Here is a 20,694-nt window from a genome sequence, read left to right as displayed (position 1 = left end):
TTGAGCCCATACCTGAAATTCATCTTGTAGACCTAAAATTTTCTGTCATTTATTTCCTTTCCTTTTTCTGTACTGCCACTGTTGTAATTCAGGTGTTCATCAGCTCTTCACTAATGGAGAAAATAATTGCACCTGTCTCTTCTCTCGTAGATGCAAATTTAATGAGATAACGCTTGTTAAGAATTTAAATGCTATATGGTATACCTAATACATATTGGCTATTAATAATCTAATCTCATCACCATTAAAGCACTTCATCTCTAGGCACAAGAATTATCAAATCTGGCCATGAAATATTCCTGAAACATTTAGTGATTTCAGGTGCAGATTCACAGTAATACTAAAGGAGCATAAACTTTCTGATTCTTCACTTTTTTGACCCCCTTTTCTGGTCCCTACACCTACTGTTATAGTTGTAGTTTTACATTCTTTTCTCTTGAAGAATGATCCCTAAATTGTGAAAGCCTCAGACTGCATAAAACCTGCACTTTCACCTGGTTGTAGATACTGATTTAAAATCTCATCTACTTGTGGTTCTGAGGATGTTGAAATTTATGAACAGGAAGAGTATGTTGTTACAGACCTCAATAGTCATAGGTAGGCAGGAAAACTCTAGTGGATCCAGCAGCACTTATCTAAGTCACCTCCCCAGTGTGGAAGTTCCTCTATGTTCTATGCCACCCGTGAAGACTATGTGTAAGGACATTTAAACAAAAAGCCCTGGGTTGGTTTTGCTGATCCGCTTACACAGAGCTCAAAACCCTCATTCTTAAAAATTATCACTTCAGTTTCTAGCATCTTTTATTGACCCAATTTCTCTCCCAAGGGATACCTGACAGACATACTGGGAATGCATATTGTAGGAACAGTATTTTCCTTCTCTCCCTCCTTCCACCTAATTCTGACTTTCCTGATTTGGTAATATTTACTAATAATTAGCAGTCAAATAGGTGACAAATATCCACTAAATCCTTCCATGACAACTGTTTAATGCAAAGTGATCATAAACATATAGTAAATATTTATTAGTAATAGCTAACACTCTAGGTAAGTTTTGGTAGGTTTACCCATTTTACAAAGATTAAATACATTGCTGTAATACCTAAATTATTCTTCAGTATGAAAAAGACTGTAAGATTATTGTAATAAAAATGAAACTAAATTCCTACTTAAAGTTTATTAAATATTCTTTGAGAAATAAACTCTACATCTCTGCATTCTATCAAATAACCACAAAGGTATTTCAAATAGAATAAAAAAGTAAACTTCATTTAACAGAGTATCATTTTAAATGTTAGTTTTAGTGATTAAACTGAGTTTAATTGAAACAATCTGCTATATTGTCAGCACTGCCCGTGGTCACCTAATGTTAAAAGTGTACTTTAATGTTTCTCAAAATACCTTGAGTTAAGCTTGTATTTTTATTATATTTATATATTTGGTTTTGGCAAAACCAGTTTTCAAATTTGTAAAGACTTTTGGAAATAAAATTTGTTTAATTCACTTAGGAATATAATTCAAATCCTATGCATTTTTCACATAGGATCACCACAATTGTAAGCCATCAAGTTCCATTAGTCTATGAAAGAATAGGATTATGTTTTGGAAGGAAATTAGTAATCCATATAATACATTGAAATATCTCAGGAAAAGCAAGGGACACACAGCTCTGTTGTTGATCTTTAAATTTATTTTTAACTACAAATATAATAGGTTCTGTTATAATCTAGTTACTTGGAAGACTTCAAAGTATAGTCATAATAAGGTAATACCTGTCATTTGAATTTACATCAAGTGAAAAATATATAAACTCATTCTCAAAACTCTATTCTTCTATTTATTTAGGTATTTTATCTCTAACAGCTTTATTGAGGTTTCATTCACATACCATGCAGTTTACCAATTTAAAGTATATAATTCAGTGGCTTTTAGTATATTCATTGATATGTGTAACCATAACCTCACAAAGAAACCCAGGACCCTTTAGCTGTCAACCTTTCATCATTTACACCTCCCTCCAGCCCTAAGCAATCATTTGCTTTTTCTGTATATAGATTTATCATTCTAGAGATTTCATATAAAAAGAATCATAGAATATGAGGTATTTTGTGACTGGCTTCTTTCACTTAGCATAATGTTTCTGTACTTCATCAGTGTTTTGTCATGTGTCAGTACTTCATCCCTTTTAATGACCAAATAATATTTTGTTTATCCATTCCTCATTTGATGGACATTTGAGTTGTTTCTACCTTTTGGCTACCATGAATAATGTTGCTGTAAACATTAGTGTACAAGTTTTTGTGTGCATGCATTTTCATTTCTGTTGAGTATTATACATATATATACATACACACACACACACTCATAGCTGGGAGTAGAATTGTTGGATCATACTATAACTCTATGTTTAAATATTTGAAGAGCTGCCAGACTATTTTCAAACTGGCTGTACCATTTTACATTCTACCAGTAGTGTATGAGGGTTCAAATATCTCTGCATCAACATTAACACTTGCTATCATCTGACTTTTTTATTATAACCATCCTGATGGGTGAAAATGATACCTCATGTTTTTTTTTTAATATAAATTATTGGTATTTTTCTGTATATGTATTTTTATTGAAGCATAGTCAGTTTACAATGTTGTGCCATCTCATGTGGTTTTGATTTGCATTTTCCTGGTGTCTAGTGATGAGCATCTTTCCATGTGTTTATTAGCCACTTGTATATATCTTATTTGTATAAATGTCTGGTCATATGCTTTGCCCATCTTTTAAATTGGATTGCCTTTTTATTATTATGTTGCAGGCATTCTGTATATTCTAAACACAGTAACTTATCAGATATATGATTTGCAAATATTTTGTCCCATTGTATTGGTTGTCTTTTCATTCTCTTGATAGTGTTCTCTGAAGCACAAAGTTTTTAATTTTGATGAAATCCAGTTTATCCATTTTAGTTGTTCTTATATGCTTTTGCTTTTCATATCATATCTAAGAATCCTTTGCCAAATTCAAGGTCATGAAGCTGTAACCCTCTATTTTCTTCTAAGAATTTTATAGTTTTAATTCTTGATTTAGTTCTTTGATCCATTTTGAGTTAATATTTGTATATTGTTTGAGATAAGGATCTAACTTCATTCTTTTTCATGTGGCTCTCCAGTGGGCTTGTCACCATTTGTTGAAAACATTGTTCTTTTGGCATTAAATGATCTTGGCACCCTTGTTGAATATCAGTTGACCATAGTTACATTGTTTATTCCTGAATTTTCTGTTTTATCCTGTTGATCTGTAGGTCTATCCTTATGCCAGTACCACACTTTTCTTATTCCTATTGCTTTGTAGTAAGTTTTGAAATCAGAAACTATGAGTCCTGCTGCTTTGTTCCTTTTAAACCATATTGTTTTGGCTGTTCTGGGATCCTCACAATTCCGTATGAGTTTTAGAATCAGCTTGTCAGTTTCTACAAACAAGCCATCTGGCATTCTGATAGGTATTGCATTGAATCTATTGATCAATTTGGGGAAGATTGTTATCTTAACAATATTAATTCTTCTGATCCATGACCATGCAGTATTTTTCCATTTGCTTAGCTATTCCTTAGGGTTTTTTTTTTTTTTTTTTTTGGTAGTTTTAAGAGTGTAAAAAAAAAACTTTGTACTTCTTCTGTTAAATATATTCCTAAATATTTTATTCTTTTTGATGGTATTATAAATGGAGTTGTTTCCCTAATTTCATTTTTAGATTATTCATTACAAATATATAGTAATACAGTTGTTTTTTATGTGTTGAAATTATATCATGTGACCTTGCTGAACTGTTTTTTTAATTCTGATGTATTTTACTGGATTCCTTAGGATTTTTCTACATATAAGATAATGTCATATGTATAGATAAATGGTCTTATATCTTCCTTTCTGAAATGAATTCTCTTTATTTCTTTTCCTTGCCTGATTGATTTGGTTAATACCTCCGGTACGTTAAATATAAGTGATAAGTGGGGATATCCTTGTCTTCTTCCTGAATTTAGAGGAGAAGAATCCAGTCTTTAGAGTATGGTGATAGCTGTAGGGTTTTTGTAGATGCCATTTATGAGATTGAGGAAGTTCCCATCTATTTCTAGTTTATGTCATTTATGCTAGTTTTTGACACACAATTGTTTATAGCATTTTCTTACATTCTGTTTTATTTATATAAAGCAGAAGTAATGCCCCCACTATCATTTCTTTTTTTTTTTTTTTTTTTTGATTTCTTTTTCATTATATTAAAGATGATCAAAAAATAGTGCATAATGCTGTCAGGCAATTAGATCTTTGCTTAAGAAAAACCAGATTTGTGACTAAAAGGAAACATTTTCTTGGAACCTTTCATTGTTACAGCTTAAATTTCCTTTTTAAAAAATAACTTTCCATAAGTTAAAGTTAGCATATGTACAAATACTAGCAAAGTCATTAAATGAAATATTAACAGCAAAAAAAAAAAAACATAATTAAGAAGTTGAATATTTTATTAAACTGTTTCTTATTTTCCTGCAAGGCTGTTGCTTCATTGTATAAAAATAGCACCAACAAACATAGAATATTGCAAAATTAAGATAGTACTGTTTGTTCTTCATCTGACACTGTACAACTAACAAAAACTTTTCTCTATTGCCAGTTATTTCCAGTGGGAAGATCATTAAGTATTTTCACCCCAAATCCAGGGATGTATGTAAGCAAGTTACAATATTATATAAGGCTTAAGACTACAATGTTACCCTTCAATTACATACTTTTTATAACTATAACTAGTTTTTACCACAGATAATTTCAGAAATTCTGAATGTTATAACTAGAGCCTAGCCTAAAAATCACAGGGTGCTTTGAAAAAGATGCACAGTATTTATCTGATGCTGTTAGTTAAGGGGTATTTTCTGGTAACATTGTTGCAAGTAGTTTCTTTTACTAAAAGCTGCTTTTTAAAAATCTTCTATCCACCACTAATTTAAGACAACTATCTAGATTAAGTTGTTTCAAACTAGTTTATTTAAGGGTTCCATTTTCACTCTTCAATAGATTTTATGTATTTCTCATATGCTTCTTCACTCATTAGTTCATCTAGTTCTGAAGGATTACTGAGTGTCATCTTGATCAGCCAACCATCTTCATAACAAGATTTGTTGACAAGTCCTGGATTTTCTGCTAGAGCGTCATTAATTTCAGTAACTTCTCCAGATAGAGGAGAATAGAGTTCACTAGCAGCTTTCACACTTTCCAAAGCACCAGACTCCTCTTGTTTGTTCAATTTTGTCCCAACTTCAGGCAGACTACAGTAAACAACATCTCCTAAAGCTTCCTGTGCAAAATTGCTGATTCCCACTGTTCCCAACACCGTTTTCTGTCGTTATCCATTCATGTTTGTCTGTGAATTTACGCACGGAGAGCAGAGCCGGGCCGGTGCACAGCGTCCGGACTGCGCCCGCCCGCAGCCCCCAGGGCCGCGGCAGGCAGGGTGCGGCGGGCGCAGAGACGGCGCGCAGGCTGCAGACTGCGGCCGGCACGCTCCGCGCCGCTAGCAGCGCCATGTTCGCAGGGGTGCGGAGGGTCGTGGCGCAGAACCTCGGGTACCCCGGCTTTGCGGGGGCGGGACGGGGGTGGCCCCGGGCCGGAGCTAGCCGGAGCGAGCTGGCTGGACCGGGATGGGGGCGGGGCCCCGGGTGGGGCGGAGCTTCTATCATTTCTGATTCTAATAATTTGAATATTTTGTCTTTTTCTCTTGGTCCATTTAGCTAAAAGTTTGTCAATTTGGTTTATCTTTTCAAACAACTAGCTTTTGGCTTCAGTGATTTTTCTCTGTTGTTTTCTTTATTTCATTAATTTCTCCTTTAATCTTTATTATTTTTTTCATTCTACTTCTTTTAAGCTAGGGTGCCCTTCTTTTTCCAGTATCTTAAAGTGGAAGGTTAGGTTCTTGATTTTAGATTTTTTTTCTTTTTGTTATAAGCATTTATAGCTATCAATTTTCCTTAAGTACTGCTTTAGCTGAATCCCATAAGTTTTTGTGTTTTATCTTCATTTTCACTAATTTTAAAGTATTTCCTAATTTCCCAGGGTTTTTTCTTGACCCATTGAGTGTTTGAGTGTATTAACAATAAAAATAGATGTTTTCAAAGGCATGTTGAAATATTCTGAACCACACAATGCAAATGTAAAGCTTCTCTCTTCAAAACTAGAGAAGATGCTCCAGAACTCTGCTTGTCCTTCCCCACCTCCTCTTGTATCCCCAGCAGTGGTTCATGAAGCAGATTCTCATAAGGCTGGGGTGCTGGTGAATCCAGTTTGAAAGCCACTGATTATTCCAGCATCCACATTTATAGATGTGGAAATTAAAACCAAGAGAGGTTAAACAGTTTAACTAGAAGCAAGTTGTTTGTGGCAGAATTCACTGTGAACATGTATCTTCAGCTTCTTTGAACAAAGATGCTGAATGATGGAATACTTTATTCAGCAACTATTTATTGAGAGCCTGCTGTGTGTAAGCAATGTTCAGGCCCCAGAGATATAACAATGAACACAATAGAGAGGGTTCCTGTCTTTCAGAAATTTGATATGGAAAGTTGTCCCTAGTGTTTGCCATCCTTGGGGCATATGCTTTGAATAGCATTTTCATTATTGGTTTCCACTCTTCTGTGACTCATTCTTTCATTCCATCTTGTGACTCAGGGTATTACTTTTTCAGATAACTAACCAGTTAGATGTAGTGAAAGTGATTGTAACATAGAGAAATACGGCTAATCACATGAGAAGTTAGCCCAAAATTTGACTTCAGTAATACTGTTTTAATAAAGAGGATATCACCTCTGATTTTCAATTTCAGATGGTCTACCAATTATGAGTAACCAGATTGACATACCATATGTGTACAGTTGTCAGCCCTTTTCATAACTCTCAGCCATTAATATTTTAAATCAATTGTTTTTACCACATAATACCTGATTGAAAATGATACATAGTCTTCCCCTGTTCGATCAATTTTTTTTCTAATACTTGAAGGTTCTTGAATAATAGTCACTCTTTCTATTTTTCAGAAAAAACAAAGGTACGGTTTTTTTAAATGAATTCATTTTATACTTTCATGTATGGTGGTTCAAAAAGGGATTTTCATTAAGGTGTGTTAAATTTCATGCAGAGGACTTTAGTAGTGAAATTTAGAAATCAGGCAGAGTAATTAGATAAGTTAACCATTCTAGATAGTTTAGAAAAATCTGATTTTGCTTGTCACTGCTATATCATTTTGTTTGTTTTGGTGAACAAAACATAAAACTTTTTTTGCATTTTTAAAAAGTGAATGTCAGAAAAATAATGTCTGGAATGGAATTTTGTCTTAAAGTTTGTGGGCAGTTGTAGTACTTACTTGAATGCAATGGATGCTAACTTGTGGCACATTCCACTGTAACATACACGTAGGTGTAATAAAGCATAAAGGAAGTATTTGAAGTCAGCTTCTTTTAAGCATTGTGTCTATGATTGTTTACCATTCCTTTGTTTAGTACATTTCTTCATTTTACTATTAAACATAGAGTCTTAGAGACTTTTATTTTGTCTTTTATGCTTCAAACATTTTTTTTGATCTTTGTCTTTTGTGTTTTAATAAGTAAAGTATCATGACAGATACTATGATGATAGTTCTTCTGGAAGAAAATAATAATCCTGTCTTTCCTCAGAGAGGTGCCTCCTGACCACCTCTGGAATGTGGAGGGCTTCCCCCAGTGCACCTCACCATCTCACTTACTATAGAACCATCTGTGGATCAACCATTAGGAAAATGGGGGTCTGGTGATGGAGTAGAAAAGGGAGTGATGTTAGTTTCAGTAGTTGGTAGGTGAGTAGACACTTAAAAGATAAAACCATGAATACCTTGTCTATAAATTTCAAGGTCTGACCATTAGTATTTATGTTTTAGTGATAACTCTCCTTTCTGTCATTTTTTTTTATCCTAATCTGAGTCATTGATATGTGTCATCGTTGGAGAATGTGTTCAAGGGCAGTAACAGTCCTGTGCTCCCCTCTCCTGATCATGCTTCAGGGCGCAGAGCTAATGATTACAGTATTGTCCTCAATTCACAAAGCTGTCTAATGGCAGTGCTCACAGATTCCTTGGCTGAGTCAGAGAATTGGATCATGTGCTCTTGTAATCTGGCCTCAGTCCGGGCAGCCTCAATGGTGGGCAAACGATGGCACTGCTGAGAATGTTCACTCCCATCTCTTTCCATTTCAGGGTAACTCTTTTCCACGTCTTTTCTTTGCCTCGCCTGTGGGGGATTATAACTTGATTGGAACACTGAATTTCTCCCTTCTGTATCAACTCCCTTTTACAAATATCACATTGTTCTTTTCATTTTATTTCAAGCCAGCAACCTTGGTGTTTCTCAGAAAAAAATGATTTTAGACTTGCAGTTAATATTGTGATTTTTGAGGTGGATGTTATACAATAATATATAAATCTTTACCAAAATATTTGAGCCATAATGATGTGATTCCCACAAATCTCAAGATAATGGGAAAGAAAGAACTAGAAATGCTTATTGGATAAGTTAGGGAAGGATTTCTGTAGAGGAATGATTACTTGTTTTGACTTGGCATACTACCTGTTATCTCACATATAAAAATAATTTAATAATAGTTTCTATATCTGTATCTAAGTTGTGTTGCTTTTCATTTAATTATTTGTCCTACAAATATATCATTAGTTGTAATATTTCTACCTCTTCCATTTGTTACTCCAAAAGGTAAAGACCCCAGTTCTTGTTACACCCAATAGATAAGTTTACAGTCGAGAGATAATGTGTTTGTTGTGTAGTGAAAGATTTTAAAAGATTTATTTAAAAAAGGAAAAGTACACCTCCAAGAACAGGAGGCAGGCTGATCCAAGGGAGGAAAAGTGGCATTTTTTTTATCTCCTCTTCCTCTTATACCCTTGCTTAGTGGTGGTCTCTTGATTGATTCACAGCTCTTATCCCTGGAGTGCTTAGTCATGTTTGGGCCCTTTGTGCATGTCCCTACCAACATGGTGTATACAGAAAAACCCATGGCAGGGGGGGCGGGGAGCAGCTGAACTGAAATGTTAATTACAATACAATGAACATTGGGTCATGTCTGGTTAAGTCCTTTCTGCTACTGTGCAGTCATGGCTGTCGGGTTCTAACTGGTTTCTTGCTGGCATTCATTAAGAAGAAATAAAGTCCTTTTATGCTGGAGGCGGGCATAATGCCATCTTCTGGACCATCCTCCCTCTTCTCCACCTATCTGTCCAGTGCCCCCACTTATCTAACTATCTAACACATTCATCAGGTTTTCTTACTTTTTAAAACTTACTTTTGTTAGAAATTTTATTATATTTTATTGAAGATTAAAAATGGTTTCATTCATTCATTTGGATTTGTTTTTAAGGGATTCAAATGATAAAGAAATCAGACTAAGTTCTCCTCAGGAAGCTTATAGACTCCTGTAAGTTATAGCAGTGGGTTCATAATAACCCTGATACACAGTTCAAACTGTGTGCCTCTCTGTTACGTGGAAACTTGGCTGACCTCTTGGTAGGTGTCTTGCCAAAAGACACAACCAAGCCAAAGATCAGGAGAAGGAAGTGATGCAGGAAAAACAGATGTGGGGTGTGAGGAGGGCCGTGTCTTGGGATGTGCCCCCCAAGTGTGGGTCCATGGCTTCACACAGGAAAGAATTCAAGTGTGAGCCACCGTTGAGTAAAGGTAGATTTATTTAGAGAGATACATACTGCATAGAGTGCAAGGCAAGAGAAAGACAAGGAAAGAGGTGTGAGTTGGGTGCTCAGGTTAAAGTAAAAGTAGATACACACTCCACAGACAGAGTCTCCAAAAAGAGGTAATGAAAAAAAAGGCCACTAGGCATGATGTTGCCAGTTTTTATGGGCTCAGGAGCTTCACATGTCTATAGGTGGAACCCTTCCACCTGCCCTGGGGAAGGGGCTGGGATTCCCAGGCATTGGGCAACTGCCCATTCTTTGGCCTTTTGCGGTTAGCCTTGGGACAGTCATGGCACCTGCGGGCATGTTATTTATCACGATGTTACAAAGAGCATATAATAAAGCTCAAGGTTTACTAGAAGTCAAACCTCCCACCAACTTAATCTTCAAGGCCAACTGGGAGTTGAATCTTCCACCATTTTGGTGTTAATTGCTGTCATTCCTTGAATAGCTGTGCCCTGCCCCCTTCCATCCTGTCTCAGAAGGATTTATTACTTGCACCAAGTAAGGAGAATACCAGGGATCTTTCCCAAAGCAGTGTCTCCCTGAACAACAAAATTGGGGAAGTTTTAAGCTAAGGGTTCCTACATACTCTTGAAGGAGCTTGAGCAGAGTACAGCCTTAGTTGATTGAAGTCATGAGGGTCAGAAAAGTTCAACATCATCATCCCTTAGGTTCCGTTTAATCTGGTGGTTGAGTGCCCGAGAGGGAATTTAAGTTCTAGAAAACAGTTTGAGAGAGTGCTTTAGGCTAGTCTTCACCATTGAAATAGAACTGGAAGTCTTTCTAACTGATTTGTTATCTTTGCTGTTGTTACTTCTCTTGCCTGATAACTTTGTCTTTTTGTTCTCTTAAGACCATCATTGCTGAGACTTGTTCAAGGGCAAGTATTATGGTTAGGCTTAGATCATACAGTGGCTTAAGCTAAAAAAAATGGCCCCTCTGATTTGCAAATACTAACTACTATTAATATAAAATTGATTAACAACAAGGTCCTACTGTATAGCACAGGAAACTATATTCAATATCTTGTAGTAACCTATAATGGAAAAGAATATGAAAAGTAATGTATGTATGTATTTGTATGACTGAAACATTATGCTGTACACCAGGAATTGAAATGTTGTAAAATTACACTTCAATTAAAAAAAAAAAAAAAGGGCTTCTTAGGTCAAGAAAGTCATTCCTGGTTCTCTTTCTTCGGGGATCCCTTACCCTATCTGCTTACACTTTCATTGTGAAGGTAGCCATTCCCTCTGTACATGCCAGTTACTGAGTCAATACATTACCTCTGTTGCTCCTGCTAGTTTTGGTTAGGTTTCTGACACTTAAAAATGAAAAGTGATTTGAGAAATGAAGAATCCAAAGCCTATATTCTTTCCACATTGCCACTAGTTGCCAAGCCTGGTTGTACGTCAGTGGCTCCTGGGTATCTTTTACAAAATACAGATTCCAGCCCCAAATCTAGACCTGCTGAGTCATTCCCAGGTTGGAAGAGGCCTAGGAATTTGTATTTAAACAGCTTCTCTCCAGATGACTGTCATTGTTAACCCAAATAGAGTTGGGGAACCACTGCTGCACAACATAATGCTACTGCTTTATAAGTGAAGAAAGTAAGACCCAGAAAATTTAAGTCCGTTCAGGAATCCATATGAGATTGTCACATCAAATCTCCTGAGTAAGCACTTAGGTCTACTAAATCTTTGTCTATTGCTGTTTCCATTATGCTGTGCTGTATAAAATAGTCATACTGCTCTTTATTCTTAGGTTAGTAATTGTCTTAGTTTGAGTACCCTAGAAAATGGTGTCTGAGGCAAGAATTAAATACTGATGCTTCAGTTGGGAGGTGCTGTCTGGGAGGAAGAAATTTTCCTCTACCCTTCTAGGTTCTTCTGGCTGGTCTAAGAATTAAAATGACATGAAACAGATTAACAGGAGAAAAATCAAACCAAGTTTAATAACATGGAGACATGGGAGAGACTAATGAAAACTGAGTAACTTGCCAGAATGTCCAAAGCCCTTACCTTAAATAGCATCCTCAGCTAAACACGAAAGAGGATGTTGAGGGTGAGGAGAGTCAGTTATGGGAGGTGACCAGGAAAAGCCTAGTGAACAAGGGTGATTGTGATACAGAGTTAAGCCATTGCCTTCTCCACTGATAATGAGTTTCTAGAGGTTTGGTCATCCTCCTATTGCTGGTACAAAGAGGAATTCACCTTTATACATGGAGATTTCCTTTACAGTGTAAATGTTTCCTACAAAAGGGCAGTCCCTACTTGGTTTTCAGAGTCATTCCCATGTCTGCTGTTTCTCAGAAAATAACCAGCTTAAAATAATTAATATGCCAAAGTGTCATATTTTAGGGTGGCAACATTCTGTTCCCCTGCAGTGCAGACTCAGGGCAATGAGCGTGAGAAAAAAGAGAAACAAGGAAGGGAAGAATGGGAAGCAAAACAATGAATGGTGCCTGGGCTGCTACCTCCATGTCCACTACTTACCTCCATGAAGAGAGACAACAGGTCACTCAGCAGGTGTCACTTTTGAAAAGCTGTATGACGAGAAAGTGCCCCTGAGTAGTCAGTGTGTGAGAGGAAGGAAAGGAGTTTTATCTACATGTTTACCTCTTATCTCCTGCTCCTGTCTGCCAGATTTTACTCCATGGGAGTTAATGGTCCTAGGTTTCAAGGAGACATCCCCTGGCCCTATGGAATGCCAGTTTCCATGCCCTACTGTGGCAAGTGGAGCCAGAAATTCTAAGATTGGGACTGGTCTACCTGTCTGTAGAGCTGCAGCCAAGAGGTTGGCTCCATTCATTCTGGAGGAAGTTACAGGTCATCCTTAGGCAAAGGTACATGGAGATGGGATGAATGGTTGAATTTGCTAGAGGTAGTGGAACGAAGGGAATCTCAGGAAGCACATTAAATATATCCCCTACAGCAACGTTGTCTTATTGTTAATATTTTTAAGTATTCTATCAGTTACACTGTCTGTCTGCAACTTTCAAAAAAGACACTGTGCAGTTTGATTCCCTTTCCCCTACCAGCTCTACTGACATGCTACAATCACAGGCCCTGAATCAAATCTCATCTTAGCCCTGGGATCTAGGGGAGCATCTCTGCTGACCACCAGTCTCCAGTGTCATCCCTCCTGTCTCATGAGTACTATTCATATTACCAAACTGAACTTGAGTCTGCTCGCCCACACAGTAAAGCCAAGCTACTGACACCAGGTTGTGGAGAAGGAAAGTACAGCGTTTACTGCAGGGTGCCGAGCGAGGAGTCTAGGAAGTTAATGCTCAAAAGCTCCAAACTCCGTGATGGGTTTTAGGGAAGGGGTTTTAAAGGCCAGGTGAGGGAGAGAGTCATATGGTACACGATCAGCTGGTACAAAGTTCTCTGACTTGTTAACAGTGGTTAACATCATCAAATCCTCAGGCTCCAGCTGGTCTGGGGACTATGAGCTCATGGTCATCATGCAGTTAACTTCCTCCATCTACTGGGGGTTTTAGTATCAGCAAAACAGCTCAGAAATGTGCATTAGACTTACCTTTGTCCTTCAGGGAGAAACTAAATATTCTGTGACCACTGTATGTGTGATTTTTCATTTCACTTGTTACCAGTTTGCCTGACCCAATTTCTATCTTTGTTGCTGTTTCTGTATGTTCACATTCTTTCAATTATTAATTCTTGAGCCAGCCTTTTGTAACCCAGGGAAGGCCTAGGGAGGCTAAAAGCTTTCTACAAACAAGAGGCAGGCTGAGGAAATTGGGAATGGGGTGGGTGAATCTGTCCTGAGAAGGCCCCATAGGGTCTTGCTTGGTTCCGGTTCCATTCTGACCCTAAATCTGGCAGCCATGGCTTCTCATTGATATGTTCTCATCCTTGTGATGCAAATCCCTCTTTCCATTGTGTTCTAATACCCAGGCCTAGGTTTCTACTTTATTTCTTAAAATACAGACATGTTGTTGCCAGACTCCCTCCATGGGTATAGTCCACTCTTCCTGCCATCCACCCTTGTTCTGACAGCCCCAAGACCCCTCAAACAAAAATCTTGCCACTGAACTTGGGATCCTGGGTCTTTCTTGACTGGATTGGCCGCTGACATCAACCTGACCTAGTTCCCCTTTTCTCTGGGCCACTTAACCTGATTATAATTTCACTTCCTCCTTTTGAAAATCCCACTCATCACTGTTATTTGACTAAAAAGCCTTTCTCATCTGGTTGTCTTCCCACACCCATCCTCCCATAGTCAGAGTTTACCACTTGTTTAGTTGCCGGTGTATGTCCTGTCCTAACTTTTGGGTTTTCTGCCAGCTCCAGGTTCTTTCTTTCTACTCTGCACCGTGCAATAATGAGACTTGGTTGTGTTTTATATTATGAAAGAAAATACACTTTAGAGAGGAGGGTAGAGCTCAGTGGTAGCGTACTTAGCATGCACAAGGTCCTGGGTTCAATCCCCAGTACCTCCATTAAAAAACAAATATATAGATACATAGTTTAACTCACATAGTTTGCATAACCAAGTCAAAATAATATAATATTCAAGACTGCGTATATTCTTTATCCTTACAGTTTTAATATAAGATATTTTCAGTTCGATAGATGTCTTAAGTTGCCTTTTATTGTTTTATATCTGTGGACGTAAAGGCTGCAAGTAAGAAAAGAATGTGAACTTTTAAACAGTGTCTTATTCTTCCTACTAGGTGTTCAATAATGAACATATGCTATGCAACAAAACACTTAGGGAGGCATTTAATCAAAAATTGTATAAACCTTTTCCCCTGGTCTGAGTCCTAGAGAATGTGCTGTTTATTGGCTTGCTAACAGCTCATTCAGACTAATCTGCACACTTAGTAAATCAATCTACAAGAACTTAAAATTCAACTATGTTGAACACCTTTTATTTTTAATACAAGACAATTAGAGAAAGTTTATGGTTTTCAGAATTGAAAATGCAAAACACAAAGTTAATTTGCTATCGGCAGTCCCTTACTTCCTTCCTCATAGAGGGGTTAATTGGAAAGTGAAATCTTATTTCAGTTCTTTTCTTTTGGAAATTTTGTCCTCTGGGGGGGAAAAATGGGAAAAAGACAACTTCCTAGCTAAAACACTGGCAAAGTTACCATTCCATAATAGGCTCTCTCCTAATTTTCCATTAAATGATCCATGAAGACATACAGAAATTCAGAAAATCAGTAACAATGGAAAGGAACGATAACAGCCAGCAATTTGCATAAATCCTATGAGGAATTCTCAATAATTACTGAGCTGATGTGGCCTGATTGAAAAAACACTTTTAATAACCTCCATAGGCTGATGCTCAATTAAAACATAATTTAGGTATGAAGAGGAAGCTATCTAGCCCCATGATCTGCCTTTTCCTCAGAAATTTATTATTTGCACCTACTAGAAAACTAGGAAGCTGCCTCCCAGTTGCATACCTCCTGATACATAGTAGGTGTTTTAAAATATTTTTCTGGTAAATGTGTATGAGATACTTTCCAAGGTGTCTTTCTATGGACACTTTTTTATTTGCACTTCTGTTAAGAAAACATACCCCACTGGACTTAAAATTACTATAACTGTAAGGGAAAATGTGGAAGAACATCATTGTTTCATAAGGATGTGTAGAATCCAGTATGCAGATCTGGTAATGGTGACAGAGATGGGAAAAGTCCAAGTGATTTGTGGTGCATGTTATTGGTGGGATTAAAGTTTATCCATTGACGAGAAGATAATGAGATTTCCTAAAATGTAAATTTCCCCCTAGATTATTGGAAAACTTCCAGTGAATGTTAGAATATAGCCTCCCTATATCTAATAGACAGATGCTTGTTTGATAAGGGAATTGGCTCAAGGGTATGCACTGAGCTACCTCATTATTTAGATCTAAGAGATCATTGCAAAATGAAAGGGGAGTGAGACCCTATACAAGTGAGCACTTAGGAAAGATAACCCTCTGCTATTTATAGAAGCAAGTGAAAAAAGAAAAAACATCTTTTTTTAAATGCTAGAAGTTAAGAGGGCCACCAAAATTTGCACTTCAATGGGTTATCATGAAACAATAGAATGGCAAAGACTAGAGAAGTTCTGAAAAGCAACAAGAGAAAAAGACACATTATTTTCAAAGGAACAAAAATTACACTGAAGGTGGAATTACCAACAGGAACAATAGAAGCCAGAAGACAATGGTATTACAATACTGACACAAATTAACTGTCAGCCTAGAATTTTAAATCCCAGTAAACTATCAGTCAAAGAGATAAAAATATTTTCACTTCAGTAATGAAATTGGGACAATTTAAAACTCACAGACGTTTGCTAAAAGAACAAAGGAGGATCTACTTATGGATGAAGGAAATTGAGTTCAGAAGAAAAAATTGGGATCCAAGAGCAGTGGTTAATAAAATAATAAGTGGGTAACTCGCAATGAACGTTAACTATGGAATTAATAACACATAATTCAGGAGATATAAAAACAAAGTGAACTCAGTTACTGGACAATAATTGTATAAGGAGGGAGTTATTGCCATTATAGACATGTAAGTTTTTTGTATTTTGGAGAATAGGTTTGAACTATTTTAAGACTTTTTATTTAACATACGAATGTTGAAAATTTGGGACAACCAAAATATATTGAACATATAATCTCTAAACCAGAGGAATGTGTTGAAGGAAATAAAGAAAACTTGCAGAGTCCAATAGAATACAAGAACAGTGAAGAACTAAAGAAAAGACATAGTAAAAAGAGGACAAAATGAGGTATTAAACACAAATATATCATTAATCACAATAAATATAAACAAACTAAGCCAAAAAGTTGGTATTTACACCATGTAAAGTGAAATACAGCTTTATGCAATTTACAAAATTACCTGGTAAAGTATCCAGAAACTTATGCTGGGTACTGACTAATCAAAAAATAGCTAGCATAAGTATAGAATAAGTAGCCTGTAAAGCAAATAAATGTATTACTTTAAAAAGGAGTTATCCAGTGCAGAGAAAAAGTTTGAACTTATTTCCACTTAATCGCATAATCTCAAAATGTACAAAACAAAAATTGGCAGATATGGAAGGAAAATGAACAAATCCACAATTAAAGTGAGAGATTTTATTCTACGTCTCTCAATAATTGACAGATCAAGCCAGCAAAGCATTAGTAAGGCCCTACGAGACTTGACCAGATAAGTTTAGCTATTCCTAAACCTATTAAGCCCAGCTTGACTGTGCTGGAAATAATTGGAAATTCCTCCCATTTACTTATTACAGCATGTTGATATCTCTCTGTGGTCTTTTTCCTGTGCTTTAGGGAACCTGGGGGATGTATACGTACTGCCTTTCAGCAACATATGCTAGGGAACTGCACACCAGTCGTTTCTGCTTGCAGATACTTAAAAAGTTCATGGGGAGGCAAACCCGGTATTCTCAGCCTTTTGGAGTTGGTTAGCAAAGAAGGTCACATGCCAGTCTCTTAGCATCCCCCAGACTTTCTTTTTCCTTCCTCAGTTCTACATTTCCTCTCTCCTTTATTTATATCCCCTTTCCTTCTTCCTTTCTTCTTTTTTTCCTTTTTCCATTTTTCTCTCTCTTCCTAGCTCTCTCTTTCTTTTCTCCCTTAAATATTATATTGTTTTAGCTCTTCCTGGTGATAGAAAAGCCAAAGTAGTTCAGCCAGCCTCTTTTGAAGTGCTAAGACCCATTTTAACCAATATTTCAAAAATTGAATTTGTCAGTAATTAGTATGGGTCTTTATCATTTTAAATTATTGTTATTTTATTCAAAAGTAGAATAAATTTGACAATTTTAGTAGCTCAGCCATTGAAGAAAATAGTTTTTACCTGAGTGGATGATACTAATGAAAAAATTTTACGAAATAAATCAAGCACACCCTAAAATTTGGAATTGGTAAACTTTATTCTTTTTTTTTTTGAAATCTATTGGCACACTTCTTGTTTTCGATATTAAATGAGTAAACTCAGTTAAGAGAAATCATTAGCACACAGTGAACTACTTACTTTGCCAGGGAATTTGTGAGGCAGATGCTCATATGCTAAAAAGAACATAGTGAAGTAACTAAAATGCGTCAAATTCCAATTATCATGTGATTTGGTCCTTTATGTTGGGGAACACTTGGTAGCCGGCAGGTGACATGGGTTGGTAAAAAGAATTTACCAAACGCAAGGGAAAGTTTAAGAATAAAGGAAAGTTTAATAGGTTTGCTGCTATAGGCAACAGTGGGCCACACAGACAAGAGGTGCCTGTGTGTCCACCGAGTGTGAACATGCAGGGTCTTTTAATGGGGACGGGGCTGTGAACACAAAGGGACAGGGGAACAGATTTTTGATTGGCTATAAGTGAGATAAGGGGCTCTGGTATATGGGAGGATAGTGGATTTATGACTCCAATAAGACGGAGATGTAGGCTGACACAAGCAAGGTAGTAGAATTTATGACTCTGATAAGGAGGAGACATGGACTGAGACAAGTCAGCCTGAGCTACGGTGAGGCTAGCCATTTCCCGGGGCTGTTAATTGTGCTATGGCAAACACACGTTATCAGGAGTTTATCTTCTGAAGAGGATCAGGCTGATGCCTAAGGGCTGGAAGTTTGGGGGCCTCAGGTCCTCCTCGGCAGGCACCAGTTGGCACTGTACTTTACTTGTGCAATAGGGAGAAAATCTACACTGAAACTTTCCAGTAGTAGATGGAAGTGGGATTAGCATATAGGCCTAAAAATTATCTGAAAATATAATTACTCATACATTAATTTACAACTAGTAAATATCTATTATAAATTCATTTTATAAATGAATTCATATCATAAATATGGTTATTTATTCTCTTGATACTTCATTTTCTGAATTAAGAATTTCTGACTGTTATTTGCTAATGATATACCTAAATAAAAAGCTATAGGAGATAAAACCAGTTTACTCTATTCCTTAATCTCATCCACATTTCTGATGTACTTTCATATGATCATGGAATGTTAAGGCAGGAAAAACTTAAGAGATCACTTAATCAAATTATATTCTGTAGAGCCCTAACATTCTTCTAAAGTGCTTTAATTTGTCTGTAGGGGGGTCTGTGGAAGTGTGGGGGAGCTTCTTGCTTCTAACTTCAACAGGTTCGACTTTAGATTAATTAGTTTTATATATTGAGATTCTGTCTTGGGTATTATTAAGACCCAGTACCCCCAAGCCAAAAAATAAAATGTTTGAAAGCTACTCATCAAATCTCACTCCTTAATTTAAACAGACTAAGAACTTGAGTTCTAAAACAAACTTTTAAGTTGTTTGCCAAAGATCACACCATATAGAAAAGGAACTAAAACTAGAAAACAGAATTTTTAACTCTCAGTTTATTGTACCTTTCACCTCACCAGTTTTATACATGCATCTTACTTTGCAATTAAGACATGGTAGATTGTTTCAGTAAAAGCCCAGGTGGATCATATCTGCCTGTACAACTTTTATGTTGTCTCTGCACCCTTGTCTTGGCCATGGGACTTGCCTTGGCCAATGGATTATTAAGGAATGTGAAAGAAGCAGATATATGATAACCATTTGTACATAGAGCTCTCATTCTTTTGCTACTGGTAATTCTTGTGTATTATATGAAAAGTATTGTGCTCATCTCATAGAAGGTTAGAGATCTCATGGAAAGAATTCCCAGTTGAGGTCCCAATTCATGAGTGAGCCCAGCCAATACCACATAAAGCAAATAAGCATTACCAGATGAGGTCAAGCCACAAAATCATAAGCAAATAAATGGTCGTTTCTTTAAACCACTAAGTTTTGTGGTAGGTTGTGTTGTGAAAGCTGACCAAAACAGCAGTATTGACTTACTGTCCCAACCATGACCTATTCTAGGATCTGAAATTGCACATTTTTATAGGTTATTTCAAAAACTGTAGATCACACTGACTTCTTCCAGTAGCTAATGTTAGGCAAAATTAAGTATTTTGTCATTGAATTCTTTATGTTCCTTTATTTTCTTTAGTAACTGTAATCTGTTAAATTTAGGTATATTTGGTGATCTTTAATTACAAAGCGCTAGCAACTCCTGCAGTTACCAGGATCAACTGTAAAGAAAAGGCCCCAAGTTAGCTATGTCTAGTAGAGTAAGGATGGAATGGACAAGTCCAGATTGTCCCTAACATTTGTAGTGCCCAAGCCAACAGTACAGATGGAAGCCCATGTACCATATGCCTAAATTTTAAAATTGGTAAATCAAACTAACAAATTTTTCAATAGAATATAGTCTGTTATTCCACCTTGGCTAATACAGCTTTATATCAACCTAGAAGACTAAGTTTGAATTTAGAATTCTTGGCCTCCTCAGAGATTTGCACTAGACTATGACAACCCAGGATAGCTGGGCCTCGGCCAGGTGCCCACCCTATTCTCTTCCTCCCTTGAGCTCTAACGTGTACCGTAAGGGGTCTCCTGTACAAATTGGTGAGTACCTCAGGCCCCATAATCTTGATCTACATCTTCCCCTGAATTAGGCACCTCTTCAGTTATTCTTTAATTCTAGGAGTCTTCCAACAGGAGGACTGACATGAGGAAGAGTCCTGTGCAGGCAATGGAAAGGGACTCAAAGCACTTTGGATTGTGAATAGTGGCATCCCATGAACTTGGAACGTGGATCGGGGCTGGGCTCCATGAAGGCCTGTCCCATTGGGCCTGCTTGCTCATTGCACATGGAGAGAGTGCCAGAGGAGATTCAGAGTAAGGCTCTAGGAAGCATGAGGCCCATGACAAGAAGCTCTTTTTCCTTAGTCTAAGGGTATGTGTTAGACTGGGGCTCCCCAACGGCAGACCCTGAGATCAGATCTTGAGAGCCAGTAGTTTGAGAGGTGATCTCAGGAAGTGTACGCAGGAGTGTGAGTAAGAGTCAGCAAAGAGAAGCCAGTTCAGGGAGTGTTAACGAGCA

General features: G+C 37.0%; 2 protein-coding genes across 2 annotated transcripts in view; one reads left to right on the top strand and one right to left on the bottom strand.

Annotated features, from left to right (window-relative positions):
* Window positions 1–20,694, top strand: part of CFAP47 (cilia and flagella associated protein 47) — a 419,927-nt gene that overhangs the window by 252,740 nt on the left and 146,493 nt on the right. The window lies entirely within an intron of this gene.
* On the bottom strand, window positions 4,490–5,602 carry LOC105103687 (glycine cleavage system H protein, mitochondrial-like). Its single transcript, XM_064483303.1, is given in 2 exon segments — window positions 4,490–5,364; window positions 5,366–5,602. Coding segments are annotated over 2 exon segments (522 nt in total). The 5' UTR covers window positions 5,564–5,602; the 3' UTR covers window positions 4,490–5,040.

The sequence above is a fragment of the Camelus dromedarius genome, chromosome X, assembly GCF_036321535.1.
Source record: "Camelus dromedarius isolate mCamDro1 chromosome X, mCamDro1.pat, whole genome shotgun sequence".
Taxonomy (NCBI): Eukaryota; Metazoa; Chordata; class Mammalia; order Artiodactyla; family Camelidae; genus Camelus; species Camelus dromedarius.
The sequence above is the reverse complement of the archived record's forward strand: the minus strand, read 5'-3'. Positions and strand labels throughout refer to the sequence as shown.